The following is a 22,742-nucleotide window of genomic DNA, read 5'->3' as shown; positions in this document are numbered from 1 at the left end:
ACCTGTTATGATCCTTTGATGCTATGTTGCTTGCAGAGCATGTGAAGTAGCTGTAGGTTAGGATGATAGAGCAGGAGACAGTTCTGCAATGCAGAGTGAGCTTGTCGGTATCTGAATTTTGAAGTGTTCATGAACACAGCATCCTCATGACTTCACACAGACCACAGGCAGTTAGAATACAATGCTCATCTTGTGTTTTCAGGCTGTTTGTGGGCATTCAATTTTAACTGTTAAAAATCCATGTGAGGAATATTTCTGTTGTGGGAAAAAAAGTTAAAATCAGTCTGAAATGGCAGTCTGTCAGCATGTAATGTCCCGTGTGTTCTAGCTACTTGTTTCACAAGACACTGGCATCTATCTGAGCTGGGACTTTTTGTTGCTAGTTTGCTTTTTAATGCATAAATCTGAAACAAGGGGTCAATTATGGTAGTTTTGTTTTACCAGGAATTCTGTCCTATTAAAATATTTACGTCACCCGTCATTACTTTCCAGAATGTAATACTGTTCATTTCAGTGCTTCTCAAATATTATTTGTTGTACGGTACACAGGCTGGCAATATGACAGTTGAACATGCAGGTCCTGCGAGTGGCTCAGCTACATCTCCTTCTAATTCTGTCCAAGTTCCTTTCTCAGGACTGTAGCAAATAGTAGAAGATTTGTAGGCTCCCTACAATAGAACAAGAGCTTATTGAAATACTGTGGGAGCAAAACTCAAACGGCAAATGTAATGTAAAGTTCAAAGGCCAAGATTTCCAAAACTAATGAGTGATTCTGGATGACAAATATTAGATGCACTGAAGAGCCTCAATTGTCACAAGGGCTGAACGCTCACCCCTTCAAAATCAAGTTTACCTAAAGATGTGTTCAGTGAGGAACACAAGGACTGAGCAGTGGTCCCACTAATTTTTTCCATCCATGTGTGAAACAAATGTTGTTATGTTGCACCACCAACACAAACACATGCTGCTGGCCATGGGAACCACGGGTGCTCTGCTAATCAGTTGGGTGGCACGTGAATCTTTCCTGGGTGGCTGCCCGTTTGCCCAGCTTACGGGGAACAGTGTTACGAAGATACTCAAAATCACTACTCGCTTTTGCCAAATGACAAAAGCGTATCTTTCGTATCACTGCCCTTTGTCTGAATTAAAATAATTGATTCTAGAATAGTTTATCTTAAAAGCAAACTGCACTAATGAATGAATGCTAAAAGTTCTCTCCTAGTGACTCATGCTCATATTTAAAAACACCTGATGTTGTCTTAACTCCACCCATGTCCCCTTTTCCAACTCCATCAATGCATATATACTTGTACATCATGCGAATAACATTATTAAAGCTTTACTTCATTTATTCCAAAGCCAACTATACAGGGTCAAACCTTCTTACTCAGCTGTGACACAAGAGATCAGAAGAGCTACCCGTGCTTGGTTACTTCTCCATGAGAGGCTTTTCCCAGCAAAACTGGGCTTTTGTTGGGAAAAAATGAGGAGCGTCTATCTGCAAAATGTGCTCTGTCGACAGTTGGTCAACAAAACCCAGCACATCCTCTGGCAGTGTTATACCTCTCCCCGTTCACGTGTAATGCCTCTCTCATCAGTATTGTGTCGACAAAACAGCCAGGCAGATGCTCTGGGACCCTTTTGTGGACAGACAGGACTTCCGGTTCACTGGTGGCGCTGTTTGCAGAGCTTCCGGTCAACCATTCTGTTGAGAGAGAGCCGGGCAGTCTGGTTGCTCTCTGTTGACAGAGCGGATTGCTCTTCCAATCTGCTTTGATGTGCAGACGTGGTCTGTCGACAAAAGTTTTGCCGCGAAATCCCTTCCAACTGTGACTTCTGTCGACAGAGGCTTCTTGTATTGACATAGCCCTTGTGTAAGTTTGAGGAGAACCAGGGTCAATGAGTTTGTAAAAATATTTTAGTCCAAGTCGATGGGACCATTAATGTAAATAAGACAGGCAAGATCTCTAACAAGTACTGAAATTATGATTATTTAATACTATTCAGTTTGTTTATAGCCACCAGTCATGGTGTTTTATGCTATTATTTAGCTCTAATGAGGTGACCATCCGCCCCATATTAGGCGGGATGGTCCCATATTTGGGAAGCCAAAAAGGCGTTCCTAGTTATTTTTTAAAAGGGTCTAAGTGTCCCATATTTGGGCTTTCCCCACCTTCCACTGACCTTTTCTGCCAGCAGAAAAGGCTGGCTGGACAGCAGGTAAGTTACTTCCCTGAGCTTTGGGGAAGTGGGGGAGTGTGGGTGGCTGCTCCATCCCTGCCACTTCCCCAGGGCTCACAAGGAGGGCTGGGGGCTGCTGCTTCCCCAGGGCTTGGTGGAGCTGGGAGGAGCTGCACCTCCCCCCATATCTCCCTGTCCCAGGGAGATATGGTCACCCTAACTCTAATTTACCCCTAAATATCTTCTCTGGAAGTGTTGGCAACGTGCTAGACCATATGGACCTCCTGCGGTCTGGCAAATTCTGTCATTCAGCACCAGTCAGGTCCTGATGGTGCCGGAGTAGAGAGGTTCAACCTGTAGTCCCTTCCAGGGAATTTAGAATGTGAAATGACAAGTGCCAGGCCATGCATGGAGCTAGTGCAAGGACTGAGCTTATAACCCTGCACCTTTTGATACCCAACTGTGTGCTAAATCCTGTCGACTACAACATTTCACATCATCCGTTCTGCATGCTCATTCTGCACTTTTAGAGCTCTGCAAATCTGTGGATATCCATGGGCATCCACAGGTGGGGCTATCTGCCATTCATTTTTGTGGACACAACTACAAATTTTGTATCTAGAACCATGCAAATTTGCAGCTATCCACATTGTATCCATTATATATGTGTATTTTATGGCTGGAACTTGAGCAACGGTACTTGCAGGCTAAGGCCCAACTTTTTAAAGCTATTTAGGTATTGGTGCTCCCAGTGTTGCAACAGCTAACTGATTTAGGACCTTAAGTCCCATTTTCAAAAGTGACTTAGGAACTTAATCCTTTAAATCTCACTGTCAGTTAACATCCTAATTGCCTAAATCACTTCTGCACATAAGACGTAGGCTCTCAGGTCAGGCAGTGCAACATTAAGTGCAGCAACACCTATCTAGCTTTAAAAATCTGGGCCTAAGCCCTTAATTTATATTTTCATAATAAAATTATTTCCAGCGAAGAATCAACAGGTAATGCCAACTGTGCACACTGATCTGTAAATCACCCTCAAAAACATTTTCAATGCATCCAAGATTTTGACAGCCCTTGATTTATATTTTCTGCATTTCATAAAAAGAAAAAAGAACAGGCACAACTTTTTTTCAGACAGTAACTAAAACTGCATGAGGATCCTTTTTCAGAAAACTGGTACGCACCATACTCCAGCTGTAGCCTCCGACAAGGTAAATACTGTCATCAAGAACTGCGCATCCTGGGCCACTGCGACCTTCCAAAATAGGAGTCTGAAGAATATTCCACTGGTCACCTTTTGGGTCATAGCATTCCACAAGCATGACATCAAGATGGGAGAAACCTGCATAAAATATTTAGAAAGTACCTTAAAGCAGACATTTTAAGTTTCCAGATCCTTTTAATAACACAAATTTAGCTGAAAAGAACAATTGCAACCACTTCTAAAAGGTGCCTGATTATCTAATAGAAACAAGAATTTTTTAAAAAATATGGAAGTCAGGAGATACATGCAAAGTCTGGATCTGAAATTCTGGAGTGAATTTGTGCAGTGTATTGGTTTGGGCCCAACAGAGTGTGAAACTACACAGTAACAGTTCCAATTGCAACTCTGTATCTTATCCTGGCTATTATCTTGCATTTAATTTCCATAGTCATCAGAAATAAAGACACCGTACTGGCCTATGAGCTGCGAAACTATTCATATTCCCTCCCCATCACAGAGATCTCCCACGGGCCAGTGATCACACTGATTTACATTACTCTCCACAAATGGGCCATCCATGACAACTATAGCTGCAGACCAATTTTGTGCTACACGTTGAACCTCTCTAGTCTGGAAACATCTGTGGTTTGGCATGCTTTTAGTTAGCTGGATGTTCACTTATCATGAGTGGGGCCAAGTTTCCTGAAGCTCCATAAAGTTTGTTTCCAGCCACCAGTCCTGGTTCTCAGTGTTCTGTGCTGTTGTTTAGCACTGATTTACCCCCCCCTCAAAGATCTTCTAAGAGTCCGGGAAGCAGTGGAAATGTTGGTAATGTGCTAGACAATACTGACTTCCCATGGTCTGGCAAATTATCTCGGCACCAGTCAGGTCCCAAGAGTGCCAGTCTAGAGAAGTTCAACATGTAGTAAGTTTTCATCTTCTAAAAAAAGTTATTTTAGTAAAGAAGGCTGTAAAAAATCTTTCACAGTGTATGCAGACATAAGCCAACTCCTCTAATATTTATTTCTACAACTATTTCAGTTTATAGCATCTCTTTAAAAAGCCCCAAATCTAAGGACTCTGAGCCTCTGTCATGAACCAAAACCACAACTCCATGATAAACTGAACCAAACCAGAGGCTTCTCTGCACCCCAAATGACAAAGTAACTAAGAAATTATAAAAGCAGACCCCAATCTAAGAAATGATGAAAACGGACTCCAAACAATATTCCTCCTCTCCAACCGTTATCCTACTCATCCCACCCAGGTCCGTCGATGGGGGCGGGGGAGAAGTGGGGAGCCACAGCAGCAGCTGCCCCCAGACCTGGCCTTTCAAGGGGGCCCAGAACTCCAGCTGCTGCCACTGCCAAAGAAGCAAGCAGCAGCAAATGGGGCTCCAGGCCCTTTTGAATGGCTGCGGCAGCGCAGCTCCAGCTGTGTGCAGATGGTAGGGACCAGGGAGGGGGCCCAGCACTGCCAGGCCAAATGCCTTAGGTCCCACCCCTTCTGCCACTGGCCCCACCCCTTCCAGGGCATGGAGCTGGGCTCCTCTTCCACCTGGCCCCAGGGGTTGTGGTGGCTCTTGGCGGCACTGATTCCACCCCAAAAGTGTGGGCAGCGTTCCCCAAGAGTTAACAGATCAGAGCTATTCTGGACCAAAAGATGGGGAGTGAGTCTCAAAGTTTAGGTTGCCTCAAGCAGAACACCTTGCTAGTAGCTACTATTTTATACAGATGGGATTCCCACCTAAGCACCAGCACTGACCTCTTCTGCAGCAATAGTGCATGGCAAGAAGCTGTCCCTAAAGCAGACAGGTTACAAGGCAGTTGGGAGTCTATCATTCAAAGCTCTCTCAGGAACCACTAACAGCTAATGCAGACAGGGAGCAATGGGGTCATATGCTTCCAGCAAGATACTCTGCTTAATAAGCAGGCTGCCATCTTCTGAAGGAGCTTCTGTTTCCAGCTGATTTAAGGCAGCCTCATTAGCTGCAGTCATGCAGTGACAAAGACACGGGTTAGGGTGACACAAACGACATCCACAGACAGCACCGTCACCCTCTTCTAACTGAATGGCAAAACATGCCTGATCACCGCTGCCATATTTATCATTCAACAGCAGCGCGGAGGCAACAATTCATCCAGACTGTGAAAATGTGGGAACAAGTCTTACAAGCAAGAGGTGGCTGTCTGGTTGGTTCCTGCAACCAAGAAAGCATCGCCTCAGTCTTGTCCTCACAGATTGCAGCCAGCTAGATTGTATCCATGCCCCAATCTCATCTGGAGACTGACTAAAGTATTCTAGAGCACTGGCTGGACCAGACAAGACAGCCAAGGAAAACTGGGATGTCATCAACTAAATGACCATACTGCAGCCCAAGATGGACTCCTCTGGAACACCACAGCTGAGCTCCCAGGAGTGACTGCTTGAAACCACCATCAGGGAATGCTCAGTAAGGAAAGAATGAAGAAGCCACATAAGAGAAGCCTTATGACACCACTTGTGCAGGAGAAGAGCACTTAGCAACCTTGCCACCACTACTGCACTTGTACCATTCACAGGTCCATATCCAGACTGCCAAGGAGATCTGAAGCATCTAGGGTGCCTGACGAGTCTCCATCGCTCTGTATCATTTACAGTTTTGCAAAATGGGTGAAAAGCTTTTGTAAAACTATCCAATCAGAATGGTAGCACTTTGCACAAATGTAGATGGCCATACAAGATACAAGCAGAACTGAAGAATCAAGATCTGTATGTGAAAGCCTACAAACAATATATAAAAAACAAAGAATTAAGTCCTCAAGAAAGCAGAGCTAGATCTGTGCTCCAAGTTTCACTGAGGATCATTACATCGCACAATTCTGAGTTCTTGTTAAGCCATTATGGCTGTGTCTACACGTGCCCCAAACTTCGAAATGGCCATGCAAATGGCCATTTCGAAGTTTACTAATGAAGCGCTGAAATGCATATTCAGCGCTTCATTAGCATGCGGGCGGCAGCGGCGCTTCGAAATTGACGAGCCTTGCAGCCGCGCGGCGCGTCCAGACGGGGCTCCTTTTCGAAAGCACGCCACCTACTTCAAAGTCCCCTTATTCCCGTGAGCTCATGGGAATAAGGGGACTTCGAAGAAGGTGGCGTCCTTTCGAAAAGGAGCCCCGTCTGGACGCGCCGCGCGGCGGCAAGGCTCGTCAATTTCGAAGCGCCGCTGCCGCCCGCATGCTAATGAAGCGCTGAATATGCATTTCAGCGCTTCATTAGTAAACTTCGAAATGGCCATTTGCATGGCCATTTCGAAGTTTGGGGCACGTGTAGACGTAGCCAATGAGTTATAATAATTTTTAAAAGTGTAAATCTACTTTTTGAAAAACAGGTTGTTACACTGCTCTCAGAGATCAAGCCTGTGAATGTTTTAAAAGGGTCAAAATGTGGTTTAGAATTTACACTGTCTTACAGTCTAGATTGTGAAGACTACAGGTTCCACATCCTTAGTCCGGCACTCTTGAGACCTCAGTGGTTCTGAGTGAGGGATTTTGCTGGACCAGGGGACATTAATGCCTCCTAGTCCCTGTCCACACACACACCCGCTTTGGCCTCCTTCAGCTCCCTGGCCCTGCAGATGTGGCTTGCTGCTGCAGCAGGCTCCCTTCCCCAGCTCCGTGCGGGACTGCTGGCAGACACCTGCACCCTGGTTCTGCACAGTTGCTGGGAGACACCAGCATCCTTGCCCTGGCTCTGCGTGGCTCCTGGGGGGCATGGGCACCCCAGACACAGTTCCGGCTCCATGTGGCTTCCCAGGAATTTCATCTCCCCTACCCTGTCCCTGGCTCCATTCGGCTGCCAGGGGATGCTGGCTTCTTGACTCTGGCTCCCTGGGAGGTTGCTAGGAGGTGGCTTTCTCTGCCCTGGCCCTGCTGTCCTCTGGGGGGCTGCCGGAAGGCCAGCTTGTCTTGCCCTCTCACCCTGACCATCTGGTCCAAGAGCATCCCTCCTCTTTCCAGATGAGGGGCGTTGCTGGACCAGAGAATGCCAATTTTAGGAGGTGCAACCTGTTATGATTCTATGATTCTCACAATGCCCCTCTGAGGTAAAGTGTATTATAACCATTTTACAGGTGGATAAACTGAGCACCAGAGATGTTAAATGCTTTACCCAAGTTCAGCTACAGATTGCGTTTAGCTAGAAACAGAAAACTCCTAGTATCCATGAGCCCATTATACAATATTTTCTCTTATCAACTATCCTAAAGATCCCAAACAGTTTTGTTCTTGGGTACATTATAACAAAATTACAGTCTTTGTCACACACCAATATGATTTGTTTTACACTCGTATCTTCTTTCCTTTCTGTTGAAAGGGAACAGAAAACAGAAAAAAGAGAATTTAAGACTTTCTGAAAGAAGGGCATTTGGTTATATGTGTAGGCCTTTGAGGCGAACCTAGTGTGCTCAGAATCTGTTAAAGACCCTCTCCCTCTGATCCCTACCCCGGATGTATGTATATAATTAGTTATGATGAGGTAAAGACACTGCTGACACTAGTACAGAATTCCAACTTCACAAACGAGTGCTATCGGAACATATTTGCTACCCCTAGTCAACACAGTATTTGTTGAAGAATCTATAGTACAATCCACTCTCCCATCCCTTTGCTTACAAATCTTCTTTGAGCTCCTCAACACTGGGCAAAGAAGAAGAAACGATTTCCAAAGAACACTTTCTCAGAACAACAGGCTGCATTTTGGAAGCGAGGATGGCAAACATCCCACAACTCAGCTATGATTGAAGAATACAAGGCAACAATATGTTACAGCAGAAAATGCAATGCTTGTAACACAGTCCATTTTATTTGTTCAATGAAACTGGGAGATGCCACCTGGGAGACCTCAACTGTGGTCACAACTTCCTGAGGGAATAGCCCTTAGTAAACTGTGCACTACGGCCATCACAGTTCCATTTTACTTTCATCAGCACATGTTCAAAAGTATTTTAATAGACTTTTTGCTACTCTGTGAAACACGAGTCAAGGACTGTAAAACACTTTACTTAAAACTCCCACTTTGAACAGGTAGGCCTGATCACAAGGCCGAATCCTCAGGTGGTATGTATCAGTGCTATTCCACTGAAGTAAACTGGAGTGATCACAATGATTGTGAGCTGAGGATCTGACCTCTATTTATAAAACATGAAGAGTCCAATGCCGAAACATTTCTGCGAGAATACTGGAGATATGTAAATGCACTCTCTTTAAAGGTATACAGTACTGCCAACTCAGTCTCTTTGCTTTTGTCTGTTGCAGGGAATGAGAAAACAGAACCTAGCAGAAGAAGAGGCGACCATTTCCAGTTTTTACATACCTCTTCATTTTGCTATTCCTACAGAAAACAGAATGGCATAGCTCTGTGGGAATAAACCTATGGCTACACTTAAATCTCTGGAACCATGCAGGTTCAGCGCTTGTATCGCCTTGATGCAACAGCATGGGTGTTTCCACCACTGTAGTTGGTCCCCAACAGGTAGTAGCTAAGCTGACAGAAGACTTCTTCTGCCAACCTAGCACTGGGTGTACAAGGGGTTAGGCTGACTTAACCACATCACAGATTTTCAAAAACAGACATTTCAAAGCACTCAGAGACCAACATTTTCAAACTTGGAACCTAAAAGTGGCCTGCTTGTCAGGTATGTAGCACTTTAAAGACTAACAAAATGATTTATTCGGTTATAAGCTTTCGTGGGACAGACCCACTTTGTCTGTCCCACGAAAGCTCATCACCAAATAAATCATTTTGTTAGTCTTTAAAGTGCTACATTTCTGCTGTTGCGATTTGTTGGAGTACAGACTAACATGGTTACCTCTCTGATTTTCAGGCATACAGAATATAGATAATGCCTTCTCTTTTCTTTTGGCCTGTCCTCTAGGCTGCACAGAACTAGCTGACCCAGTTCTGCACTTGGCTTAGAGCCACTATGTCCACAGTGCTACTTACAGAGCAGACTTACTGCTTACTTACTCCTATCTACTGAGGGGACTTTATGCTTCCCTACGGTCCTTATATGTGCCAGCTATGGTGATTCAGACCATCACGCAAAAAGAGGAGTTTCCCAAGTGCGTGAGGATATATTTACAAACATAGATATGATTGTATCACCCTTGTCAAAGTTAATCTAGCTAGCATGGGTAACAGCAGCACTGTGGATGCAGCGGAACAAAGTGCTAGCTCAGGCTAGCAACCAGAATATGTAACCAATCTCCCTGCAGGGACTGTACTCTGGTTGCTAGTCCATACTGTAGCCTGTGTATCTGTAACAGGGTTATCCATAACAGGGGTCACAGCAGTACTCCATTATGAACATCCTTCTAAAGGAAATATACTTTTAAATGCACAGGAAGGTGTTGCCTTGCACTAGGAATTTGCCTGTGAAATTTTGTACACTACTATGCTGCATTTGCATTGCAAGCTAGGGGTGTGAGTCCCCTGCCGGTATACCTATACTGAGGCCTGGTCTACACCAGGGAACAAAGTCAATCCCAGATACGCAATTCTACCCACGCTATTAGCATAGCTAGAATCAACATATCAGATCGACTTTGTTTCCTGGTGTAGATCTGGGCTCTTTGGGCTCATGCTGACAACCCTTACTCCATGCGATAGTGCTGTGTATCACGGTCAACAGAGGAACCCAGAGAGACTGATTTTGCCACGTCTTCACAGAAGCAGCAAACTCGAACTCCGGAGGGTTGATCGTGGCATGTCGAACACAAGGTAAGTATACACATACCCTAAAACTAGTTGGAAGGCCTCTGCTGCCTGAGATATTGTGGCTACACTGTTAACTTATACTTGTGGTATCATGGTGAGAAGTAGCTTGAGTATGCGTAAACAAGGAGGGGAGTCCTACTTCACAGCATAGGCGCAGCCTTTATTTTTCTCCCATTTTAGCTAGATTAAGCTACACATGCTACACTCATACTTTCACGTGTTATGCAGACATACCCAGAGTGAGTTAGGATTTCATTGGAATTTAGGCTCCTACATCATTTAGACACTTTTGAAATTTTACCCATACTCATTTTGACAGCATTGCCAATTAGCTTCCCCCTGTCTGTGAGGTATATTTATCCTGCAACAGTGGAGACAAAACAAACACACACCCAAACAAATGGCATTGTCAGGGAAAAGCAGGGGGAGGAGAGGTGTATAAAACTTCTTGAAACTCATTTTTTAAACTGACTAAATTAAACAGCATCCTTTAACATTAATGAGAATAGCACATATGTACTAAAAAAACTTTTAAAAGATGAAAAGAAGAGAACTTTAAACAGAACTAGTAAAGATTTAAAATTAACAGGCTACAAATGGATTTTAAGGGTCTAGCCCCAATATTTAATGTATGTTTTTTTTCATTAAATCAGGGACTTGTTTCTCTGTGCAGCTCTGAATAAAACTCTTACTTCACATCTCAGAAATTGTTTTTGAGAGGAAAATATTGCTCTTATCTTTGGATTAAAGAATAATCTGTTTGTTTCACTTAATTCATAGTAATGACAAATTGTTTGTGCTTTTGAGTAATGGAAGCTCCTGTTTTGTTATTACCTAAAGAATTCATTACTCATGTATTTAATGTACTGTTATTATTTTGAAACAAACAATTTGCATAAAATGTTATAAAACTGCTAGTTCAAGCATCCTGTTAAATTGTGTTGCAGGGTTTTTAAAATTAGTTTAACAATGACTAGCTAACAGAAATATCTTTTGTTCAGAGGCAGGACACTGAAATGTTGTTTTACTATAAAAATGTGACCTTTTAAATGGTTTCCTCCAATTGCATACAGTCGATCATTCATTACAGCCAAAGTGTGGATTGCTCGCTTTGTGTTCATGTCCTGTTTTCGGGCCCAGACGTCCATAACCGGGTCATAGCAGTAAAGCCAGGGGACATATTCTCCATTATGAACACCCCCTAAAAGGAAATATACCTTTATTAATTAAATGTAAATGAAGATGTTGCCTGGCAACTGGAATTTGCCTGTGAAGTTCTGTATGTATTAGTATTAGGAGAAGAGACTTGCCTGAAATGTATATTTTGCCATTGTGCACTGCTCCTGCATGCGCTGCTAAAGGTTGTGGTAAGGAAGATACATAACGCCATTCGTTTGTCTCTAAATTATAGCATTCAACGCTGGACAAGTAGCCAGTTTCATTTCTTCCACCAATCACGTATAAGTTCTTATCAAGCCGACATGCATAGAAACTGGCTCTCCTAGAATCAAAAAATAAACAAAAATAATAATCCAATCAGTTAGTAACCCAGTTCTTTCATTCCATTCTTTGAACTAAATCAGCTGCTAAGTCAAATTCCACTTCAAAAAGCAGCGTCAGTGGGTTTCAAATGTCTACGGCCATTTACAGATTGGATCTAGTTTGCTAATAAAATATATGCTCTGCACCAAATTAGTACTTTGTTTTTCGTGTCAAAACAATTACACATGTACCTGGTGAGGAATACTTTTTTTTTCCCCCAAAACACATGTTGCTTTTAACACTTCTGAAGGATAATAAGGTGCTTATTACTGTTTGGGGCATTTGGTACTTTGTAAGGATATAACAACTCAGTAAGACAAAGTGAAAAATGAGGTAGATAATGTAACAATAATAAATTATCTTGACATTCACTTTCTTTATGGTCCTTCAAGGGTCATTGTTCCCAATTTACTAAGAGAACCACATCATCAAAATTTTTCTTCAATTATCATTTTTTTCTTTCTTCTGCAGTACTGCAAATAGAACATCTTTCCTTAAGCTAAGCACAGTATTACATTTCTGCCCTTTAACTCACAAAGGTCTAACTAACTAACTCTGTACAAAGTTTTAGCCATCTGCCTGGTTTCACATACAACTCAGGTAGACAGAAAGCTAATTATTATTTCTGGTCAGGACTGTGTGCTGACAGAACGTCTCCTATAGTTTGCTTTCCTGGCGTCTTCAAAATGTTCTGTGTCTATCACAAGAATAACAAGAGAATTTTGGGGGCATTCTGATACTTTCCTACTTTGGGCCAATCCTTACCGAGGGAAGACTCCACTGATGTTCATAGGAGATTTTCCAGAGTAAGAATTGCGGAATTAGGCCCTTTAAATTATAACAAGCATCAGTATGAGGAAGAAAACAGTTGTGGTTAGTAGTTACATGCTAGGATTAGTACATAGTTTAGACTGACAACAATTAGAGGGCCCAATTCTTCAATTCTCACTTTGGCAACACACCCAACTGACCGGAAGCCCAGACTAATGTTAGTGTTTTAGATACTACTTGGTACAGCTGTAATTAGGCCATGTAAATGACCCATTAAATCCAATTCATAAATCGTGAATGTACCGCGTAAAGAAAGCAACTGCATTTTTTTTTAAATTGTTTAGCTAATATAAGGCACCTTCACTGATATCTAAGTGCCCAAGTTTGAAAAGCAGAGTGTTTGTCTATTACACAGCCAGTCTTTTGAATCACAAAATAAAGTTCCTTAAAGTGTCACACAGACTGTCAAGTGTACTCAGGCCTCGATCCTGCAAATCTGCAAAGCAGTAAGCTCAGGCTCTATGTAGGAGTTTGTAAGGCTAGAGAGCAGGCATAATCCTCCACACTAAACTGCAATCTCAAATCCTGTATGTTGCCCCCTCCTTCCAGAGTCAGTCAATGGAGTAGAATGACCACATCTGATGTGCTCTAGCTGCTCCTAACTTGTTCTGTGCTCTTGCTACTGTGGATAATGCTATCAGAGGGCATGTCTATAAAGGGAAGTTATTTCGATGTAATATCTGCTATTCTGAAATAACTTTGCGAGTGTCTGTACTATGCAACTGCTATTTCGAAATAATTTCAAAATAGCAGACAGGTTATTTCAAATTTGGCAAACCTCATTCTACGAGGGATAGCGCCTATTTTGAAATAGGTATTTTGGAATAGGGGCTGTGTAGACAGGTAATAGGGGCTATTTCGAAATAAGCGATAGCGCACCCAAGTGCTCTAATCTGAAATAGGCTCTATTGTGTCTGGTTCCTCTATTTTGAAATAGCTGAGCACTATTTCGATTATTATTATTTCGATACTCATTTCATATGAAGCTGCGCTATTTTGAAATCAGTGATTCCAGAAAGTCTCGTCTGGAATAGCTTATTTTGAAATAATGCTGCTGTGCAGACACTGCCAAAGGGAAGAAGGCTCATACCTTACGAAAAAGTAAGGACTGGGTTTTTGCAGGTTTGCTGTCTCTTTTGGCGTTTATGGAAATATATTGCATCGTGTTGCCTTTTGCTATCTATCTATCTATCTATCTGTCTATGTCCATACACTACATGAAATAACTGTGGCCACTTTAGTATGTGACAGCCTATAAATTATGATGTGTTTTTGTTGACAAACCATATTATATTCTCCTTCTGTATGATAACTTTGGAGACCTGCATAATATTCTGATTAGTATGTGACTGTCCAATAAAATTGAAAGTATAATTTCATGAACATTCATTTTGCCAAACTGTGTATATGTTAATTAGTTATTTATCGAATGTCAGCAATATAGAGTGCTTAGATATTACATTTTCTCATCAGTAACATGACCATCTACAACTGGCAGTCTCTAACTTATGTCCAAGCTCACTATACACCACAATATACAACTGGCAGATCTTACAATTAAAAAAAAAAGTCTAATATGGTCCTGCATGTGTATTCCTGGTTTCATCCACAGAGTGTCACTGTTAGGAGCAAAAAAGAAATAGCATGTTTCAATCTTCTGATTAAATGCGTATATATGTAGAAACTCCAACAGCAAGGACATCAAGTTTTCCTCATCTTTCTCCTTCATGAAATACTTTAAAAGAACATAATGTAAAAGCAGTGTGTGACTAAAAGTCTTTTGATTGGTGTAAAATGTGCTCTAGATTGCTACATAGTATGCAAAGTCTCAGTCTAGGAATTTCTCTCCCACAAAAATGGGAAGAGTCTGTCCACTCTAGCAAGAAAAATTACTCTGGACTGTTATTGTGGATCATAAAAATACTGGTCCATCTACTTGTCCTGCATTATGCCTCTTGCAGTAGCCAATATTTGATGCTTCGATAGAAAGTGAAAAAGAACCCACAAGGAACACAGGTAAGTTTTGCAGTGCTGGACGTGGGAAAACAGGACAAAATTCCTTCCTGATCTTCATAGGCAATGAGTTTATGCCCCAAACCATTAAATTTATCAGTATTAGACTCAGTGGCTACTAATCTTATTAGTGGTCATAACAGAGTCTGGCTCTTTTAAAAGAATGCGTTTATTTTTAAGGAAAAGTGTTACTTTTACTTACATTACTATTAAATCCATCGATGAAATTATTTTATTATTTTTCTTTCTCATTTCACTTGGGAGAGTGAAACAAGGCTGGCAGTTTTGAGACAGTTTCACTTTCTGTTTGTCATGCACTGGTACAATGCTGTATGTTTTAGGTTATAAACAAGGGAGAGGAAACTGTAAATAACAATTTTTGTCCGAAAAAATTAAATGTCATGGAAATGTTTTGAATTATATCAGACTTTGTAACCTGCAACTGTGGGCTAAAACCGCCTAGAGTTGCCAACTTGCTACCAGTACAAAGCCTAATATCCTCGCCCCACCTCTTCCCCAATGTCCCACCCCCTGCCCACTATATTCGTCCTTGGTGGCTTGTTCCTCCCGACTCTGATTCACTTTCACTTGGCTGGGACAGCGGGTTGGGGTATGGTATGTGCTGAGGGTTCTAACTGGGGGTGCAGGCTTTGGGGAGCTGCCAGAAATGAGAGGTTCAGGTTGCAGGAGGTGGCTCTGGGTTGGTGGGTAGGGCTGAGGGATTCAGTATGGGAGAAGGAGTTGCAGGTTGAGGCAAGGAGATGCATACGGGATGGAGTGAAGGCTCTGGCTGGGGGTGCTGGCTCTGGGGTGGGTTGCAGGAGAAGCCTCCAGGCTGGAAGATGCAGCCAAGGGATTTGGAATGCAGGAGGGTTCAGGCAGGAAGCTGGCAATGGGGGTGGGGTGAGAACTCTGGGATGGGGATGAGGGGCTTGGGGTGAAGGAGACACTCCAGGTTTGGGTTATGTCATGGCTAGGGCAAGGGTTTGGGGCCTGGGCTTACCTTGGGAGACTCCTGGTTAACAATGCATGAGGCTAAGGTAAGCTTTGTGCCTGTCCTGGCTCTGCACTATGTCCCGGAGGTGGCCAGTAGTCCTGCCACCTAGGTGTGGAGGTGTGTTAGGAGAAGCTGTGCACTATTCCTGCCCAGAGATACTGTCCCCACAACTCCCATTGGCTGGTTCCTGGCCAAAGGAATTGCAGAGCTGCTGTCTGGGGCAGGGCAGTGCACAGAACTCCATGGTCCCCTCACCAAGGAGCCTGCTGGCCACATCCCAGGTGCAGCGTGGTGCCAGAACAGGTGGGAACTACCCTGCCTTAGCCCTGCAGAACCACTAACCGGACTCCTAATGCCCAGTCACCAGTGCTAAGCGGGGCTACCTGAATCCCTTTTCACTTGGGTCAAAATCTGGACACAGGGTCATCTAAAACTACCTGATGGTTTCTCTTTAGATCCAGATACAGGATCCGAAGCTGACATTTACCAGCAGCGAATTCCACAGGTTGGGCAATATGACCGCTATAAAGGCATTTCCTTTTATTGGATATATTAGCTTAAATGCACTGCTTTTCAAAAAGTGTCCCAGTGTGATTGGATCAGAATAGTGACCCAACTACCATTACTGGGTGGAGTAAGAAGGCAGGACTAATTAGTTTTATTATGCCTTTCTTAATGTTATATCTAATCAATTATTTAATATACATATAAAGTGTTATATACTAGTAAACACTGAGGATTAATTCAAGCAAATGGCACAAAATAGTTGGCTTTAACAAAAAAGCAAAACACGCTGCTGTGGCACTGAGTCCATAGTATGGATTAGATGTTTAAATATTTTTTATAACTCAAAAATGAGATCAGTCTAATATGGATTTCGGCATATGAGATAAAAGTTCATCCATCACAGATTTTCAACTCGAGAGTTTACTGCATGTGTACACGATCCACATTACCTGACAGGCATTTAAAAGCAGCCAGTATAATTTATTTGGTTAGTTATTCTCAGATTAAAATCCCTACATTGGCCTTGACTTGATGGACCATAAAGAGTCAAAAGGATCCATTAAACAGGCTGTATTGTCAATGATGTCTTCCTGCACTGTGCCAACAGAGAGGTTTTAATCCTGCACTCCCTACTTGGCAGAAACAGCACATTGACGTGGAAGAAGAGCTTCATGTAAGCTCAGAAGTTCTCTCAACAGCAGTAGTTGGTCCAATACAAGATACTACCTTAGCCACCTTGTATATTTATTGACATTACCAAGTGTTTTGCCTGAATAAGGAATGGAGGTGGGACTGCTGTACAGTTCTGTAATCAGTTACATTGTCTCCTCAAAACTGTCATGTTAGGCCTTGACACAAAAAGTTGTAGCACCTCTGAGGAAGTCATTATAATCTAGCAAATAACAATATATGTTTTTAGAAATCTCTAATCACATTTTTTTCAGTGAATTCTCCGTCCTCAGAGGCTGTATTGAGAGATAACTGACCACAACCTAAGTTATGTACCCGAAGTAGAAGAAGTGTTAAATTCACTTACTGTAAAGCTCTTAGCAAAAGGGACTCTTAAGATTAGAACTTCACATTACAAAAATTGTAACACTTTAAATCACTGTTGTGATTTATCACCAGACAGAGTAATAGGGAAAAGATGAGTGGTCACAAGGCTCTAGAAGAGGAAGTTTTCTTGAGTTTCTTGGTACAAACTCACCCTAAACTAAAACTGACTTTACCTAGGAGCTTTGATCCAATACCCATTGAAGCAAATGGCATTCTTCCAAATGATTTCGATGGTTGCTGTCTCGGGTCTTGCAAGCATCTTAGTACAATACTATCTTGCCAGTGCCTATGGAATTGCTACACTCTACCAGTCGGGTAACTAGCAAAGAAAGTACTCTCCAGGTTTGCTGAAGAGATCGGTCAAATCCAGAACCTGGAGGCCAAGTGATGGCTGCAAGTTCTAAGATAGTTCAGTCTTCTATGACTGGGCCTGTGATCGCACTCACAATAGACAGGGCCTCTTGGTTCAGATGCAGCGAAAACCCCACAAGATTTCCAACATTTCTGAATGCCAGACCTAACGTAGATGCAAACATCACTTCCTCAAATCCCACTCTTCTGTATCACAGAAACAGTTGGTTTAGCACAGACTAACCAGGCATATCATTTGACACAACACACAGAGTGAAGGGCACACATAGGCATTCAAAAATATAAACTTGTTCCAATTTCTAATGGTACTGCGCTGCTCATCATAGCTGCGTCTACACGTGCACGCTACTTCGAAGTAGCGGCACTAACTTCGAAATAGCGCCCGTCACGTCTACACGCGTCGGGCGCTATTTCGAAGTTGAAATCGACGTTAGGCGGCGAGACGTCGAAGTCGCTAACCCCATGAGGGGATGGGAATAGCGCCCTACTTCGACATTCAACATCGAAGTAGGGACGTGTAGACGATCCGCGTCCCGCAACATCGAAATAGCGGGGTCCTCCATGGCAGCCATCAGCTGGGGGGTTGAGAGATACTCTCTCTCCAGCCCTTGCGGGGCTCTGTGGTCACCGTGGGCAGCAGCCCTTAGCCCAGGGCTTCTGGCTGCTGCTGCTGCAGCTGGGGGTCCGTGCTGCATATACAGGGTCTGCAACTAGTTGTTGGCTCTGTGTATCTTGCACTGTTTAATGAAAGTGTGTCTGGGAGGGGCCCTTTAAGGGAGCGACTTGCTGTTGAGTCCGCCCCGTGACCCTGTCTGCAGCTGTGCCTGGCTCCCTTATTTCGATGTGTGCTACTTTGGCGTGTAGACGTTCCCTCGCTGTGCCTATTTCGATGTTGGGCTGAGCAACGTCGAAGTTGAACATCGACGTTGCCAGCCCTGGAGGACGTGTAGACGTTATTCATCGAAATAGCCTATTTCGATGTCGCAACATCGAAATAAGCTATTTCGAAGTTGGGTGCACGTGTAGACGTAGCCCATATGTCCTACTCTTGTTTCCTTCCCCCATTCCATCCTTCTGCGTCTCCTTTCTGACTGGCCCTTCTCTCTTTCTCATCCAAATAAGCCTCACGTGCTGCCATTCCTTAAGTTTGGACGAGCACATAAAAGAGGATAGCCTACCCACCCTCTTCACAGGACTTTTGCTCTCATAAGATCTAGTGAGGATTTAGATCAGACTTCAAAATCCCTAAGGGCTTGTCTACACTAGCTCCCTACTTTGAAGTACTGGCAGGTAAGCCGCGGCTAGATGTGAGCCGGCACTTCTAAGTTTAACACTTCAAAGTTGCTGCGGGGGGCAGGGAATTTGCTTAATGAATTGCTGCATATGCAGCGCAGCACTTCATTATAAACTCCCAACACTCTACTTACCATCCTCCCTTCGAAGCAGGGAGCTAGTGCAGACAAGCCCTAAGAATAGTATCCAGCTTCCAAGCTCACTGGGTGATCTACATATATCTATGCGCTTTTTACATGTTTGTTACAGAGCTAGCCCCAATGTCTGAGGTGTTTCTGTCAAAAAAAAGAAAAAGGTATCTTTGCTGATCCCCATCACGTAACTGTAATTTTTTGTATCAAATCTTATTAATTCCCAGAAACAAAATTTTATTGCAATAGGTTGTAAATACATTATGTGTAAAATACCTTAAGAGGAAAGCCCTTAACAGAGCAGTGCTGTTCTAACTGTCTTAAAGGCAGGAAAAAGAATCCCAGGTATTTGTAAACATGGAAATGCAACACAAAGGTACTCCACAACAGTCCAAATTCTGCCCTTACATCCTGACAATCAAAAATGTAGATTCATGATGATTTCATTTGACTATTTTGATTGAAAACAAACAATAAAATTTCCAAAAATACTAAGATGTTTCATTTAAACCTTTTCAAAACAAAACATTTTGAACTTTCAGTTGCAGTTGATTTTTCGTTTGGAAATTTCCTTTTAATTTTTTAAAAATTAAACACATACAAATTTCTGGAAATGAACACAAAATGTTTTGTTTGATCTGAAATGATTACCCTCACCCAAATTTTCATTTTCCTTGAAATTTTATTTTATTTTTTTTGTTTCAGTGGACCTGAAAACCACATTAAAAATTGCTTTTGGAAATGCAAGCAAACCAATCCATTATTCAAACATCACTACTAGTAAATTACTTAGCAGTCCTTACAGCTAGAGCTCTCTTCAATCCCGTACTGCTTGACATTTCACCTGTGGCCCTCTCAAACTACGACCATAGATGCATGCAGCGGGTCAGCAGCACCCATTGAAGAGTAAACAAAGTTTCAACATACCCAGCTTTGAGAGTTAGGAAACTATCTTAGGAAGGATGAGAGCAGGTCAGGCCTTTGTACAAAGTACAAGAGGAGAGATTTTGGTGAACTGGAAGACACTCTTTTGATTTTTTTTTCCTTTAACCTAAGTATAAATTTGGATTTCTTGGCTTTCAGATAGTTATTTTAAACCTCCACTGAGGTCTTTTCCCCGCTATGGATAGTCTTTTTGATGGAGAGGTCAGCAGAAGGAACCTTTACTTTCCTCTGATCCTGGTGCTCTAGTGCCAGGCCACGCTCCACTACAAAATAAGAGTAGCAGACTGCCATCAGTTCGCACTGGCAGACCAAGATCACAGAGGAATGCGGCAGCTCTGGCTAACTAAGTTATGGTCAGGCAGTGCCTTTTTTGTGAAAAAAGAGGAGCCGGCATCCAGCCAGCTCCCCAGAGATACCAGTACTGCCACAAAAAAAAGCACTGAGTTGAGGATATCTTTGCCTTGCTGGAGTGGCAAAAAATGCATTCATTTTGGTGTTTGTTTCTGCTGCCTATAACTGATACTATATTGTGATTTGTCCTGTGTCTACTGCACACTCTGTGATGATCAGCTCATGCCATATGACTGGGAGGTGATGGCCAAACAGCTTCAGAAAGGACACCGTCCTGCCTTGCTTTCTCAGGCTGCTTTCCCCCATGAAGTCAATGGGAATTTTGCAGGAAGCAGCACTGCAGGATTTGAACCCTTGACATCTGAATTTGTAATGCTTCAATAAAAGCAGGAGGACAAAGGGAAACAAAGGTTGAGATTTTATCTTCAATGTCTTTACTAATTGTACAGCATTCCTTTCTCCCAGAACTGCGCCAATCTTCCGCTCCTTTTAGGACAACAAAAGAAACAGTGAAAAATGCATATCAGGTTTTTACCTCTCTTGCATAGGTGGAAGTTGTATCCAGCTGTTAAACCTGGGATCATATCGACTGACAAAGTTTGTACTGTGTTTCCCTGCAAAGACAGATTATTTTGACACTTGACTGTTCATTTCATGTACTCAGCATCACCATTTAATATATTAAATATATTTCACACGTTAACAGCTTTTATGAAGGATGCCCCTTTTTACAACAGTATGACCATGGCTACACTAGCCTCCACCTTTTGGAAGGGGCATGCTAGTGAGCCACTTTGGCAGATGTCATGAATATGCAGCGCTTCATTAGCATAATGGCGGCCACGCATGTTTCAAAAGTGCCACTTTCGAAACGCACACTGCTGGTGTAGAAAGGGGCCTTTCGAAAGGACCTCTGGACTTTAAAAGCCCCTTCTTCCCATTTGGTTCCCAAAAGTTGGGGCCTAGTGTAGCCGCAGCCCGTATGAAATCAGCACGTTATGCAATAAATGGGGAGATACAGTATTATGCGACACAGTTAGTAAATATCAATGGTATAAATAAAGGTGTAAAGAATATTCTTTCCTTTTCTAACAAGAACTTGGAAATTTGAATTTACTAATAGAAGTCCTGGTGTTTTCAAGTCCACCATAAATAAAGTTCTCATGACAGAACAAAAAATTACTGCTTAAGAGGGGGCTTCTTCATGGCATTTTTATGGCTAGCGGATTTTGTGACAGATTGAAAAATCACAGGAAGAACATGTGCTTTCTTTCCTCCCCACTTCATTTCTATTTGTAGCAGGGTGGAAAAGCTTGTTTAAATAACCAGGAACTGCACAGACCACTAGGATGTGTTGTGCCACTACTCCACTATTCCATTTTATTCTATTCTCTACTTTTGGTGTAAGTTAGTAGGAGTCATGTGTGTGCAATAAGAGATGAATATACTCTTCGGGTCTTATTACAAATGTGTTAGCTAAAATGGCAAATATAAACAACAGAAACCAGTTAACTAACTTATTTCTGCTGTCAAACCCCAGAACCATATGCATGCCTTCATGATATTAAGATTTCACCTTATTTTACATACAGATTGACATCAAAGCAAGAAAACTGAAGCAAAGCAGCACATGGCAATTTCTGTGTAACACCTGAGACTTCAACACATGAGAGTCTCTGAAAAAGAAACCTTTGTTTACATACGTGTGACTAAAAAATTGAATTAGAGGTGCCAAATGGATAATCCATCCCTATGTGTCACAGTTAAATAAATGATCAGTGGGTATTCTGCAAAGTGAATATTTTATGTTGTCAAAGCATCTCTAGGACTGGTCCCCCTTGCCACTTGTTTTGTGCACATACCATAGAAAGCATTTGTAAACATCAAAATTACAGATAAGAACAATAGTACAGCTACGGTTTTTATCTCTAATAAGCTAGGAATACATTTAGAGAAAGGCATATGTTGCCTTCTGCTTCTGGAGGTAAATTTATCTGCAGTACTCTGTGTGAGGAATGTTGCTTGCAAGACGGCCTGTAGTATGTGACAGCTGAAAAGTGCCATCTTTTCTGCAAGGCCTGGAATGTCCCAAAATCAGGACTGAGGCCCCATCTTCCTGGATATGACAAAAATATGCATAGCCTTGAGAAGGGGCAGCAAATAACAAAATGGGTCTCAGGCTGCCAGGGTGGAGGAGAGGTCCAATGTATGTCTTGGAGAGTCCAGGTGCTCTCTTTAGGGGTTCCAAGTTCTGTGCAGGTGGGAGCAAAGCTCCTCAACTGCATGCCAGCCTGATGGCTCATCCCCATGGCCCCCAATCTAGTTTCACCCATCCCAACGCAAATCTCCATCCAACAAACACCGAAGTACCTCTGAAGGCCCCACTGTAATTCACACAAACAAACTAACCAGGTTCCTATTAACACTACAGCCCATCTGCACAGCTCTGATAAGTCAGTTACATTCACACCCTTTTTTTGCCCTCCCACCCAGCCCTGTAGGCTGCCAGCATGGTATAAAAGGGCCTTACTGTGAACGACATCGGGTCTACTGTGTGCAG

At 42.7% G+C, this 22,742-nt stretch overlaps 1 protein-coding gene across 1 annotated transcript in view; it reads right to left on the bottom strand.

Annotated features, from left to right (window-relative positions):
* Nucleotides 1-299: 299 nt before the first annotated feature.
* Nucleotides 300-22,742, bottom strand: part of KLHL14 (kelch like family member 14) — a 94,916-nt gene continuing 72,473 nt past the window's right edge. The window contains exons 4-8 of the mRNA XM_074985810.1: nt 20,718-20,796; nt 11,455-11,645; nt 11,187-11,345; nt 3,369-3,526; nt 300-668 (exon numbers count right to left, since the gene is read on the bottom strand). Of these exons, the coding sequence (XP_074841911.1) occupies nt 528-668; nt 3,369-3,526; nt 11,187-11,345; nt 11,455-11,645; nt 20,718-20,796 (728 nt within the window). The 3' untranslated portion in view covers nt 300-527. The remainder of the gene's footprint in view (nt 669-3,368; nt 3,527-11,186; nt 11,346-11,454; nt 11,646-20,717; nt 20,797-22,742) is intronic.

This window comes from Carettochelys insculpta, chromosome 2, assembly GCF_033958435.1.
Source record: "Carettochelys insculpta isolate YL-2023 chromosome 2, ASM3395843v1, whole genome shotgun sequence".
In the NCBI taxonomy this organism is placed as follows: Eukaryota; Metazoa; Chordata; order Testudines; family Carettochelyidae; genus Carettochelys; species Carettochelys insculpta.
The sequence above is the reverse complement of the archived record's forward strand: the minus strand, read 5'-3'. Positions and strand labels throughout refer to the sequence as shown.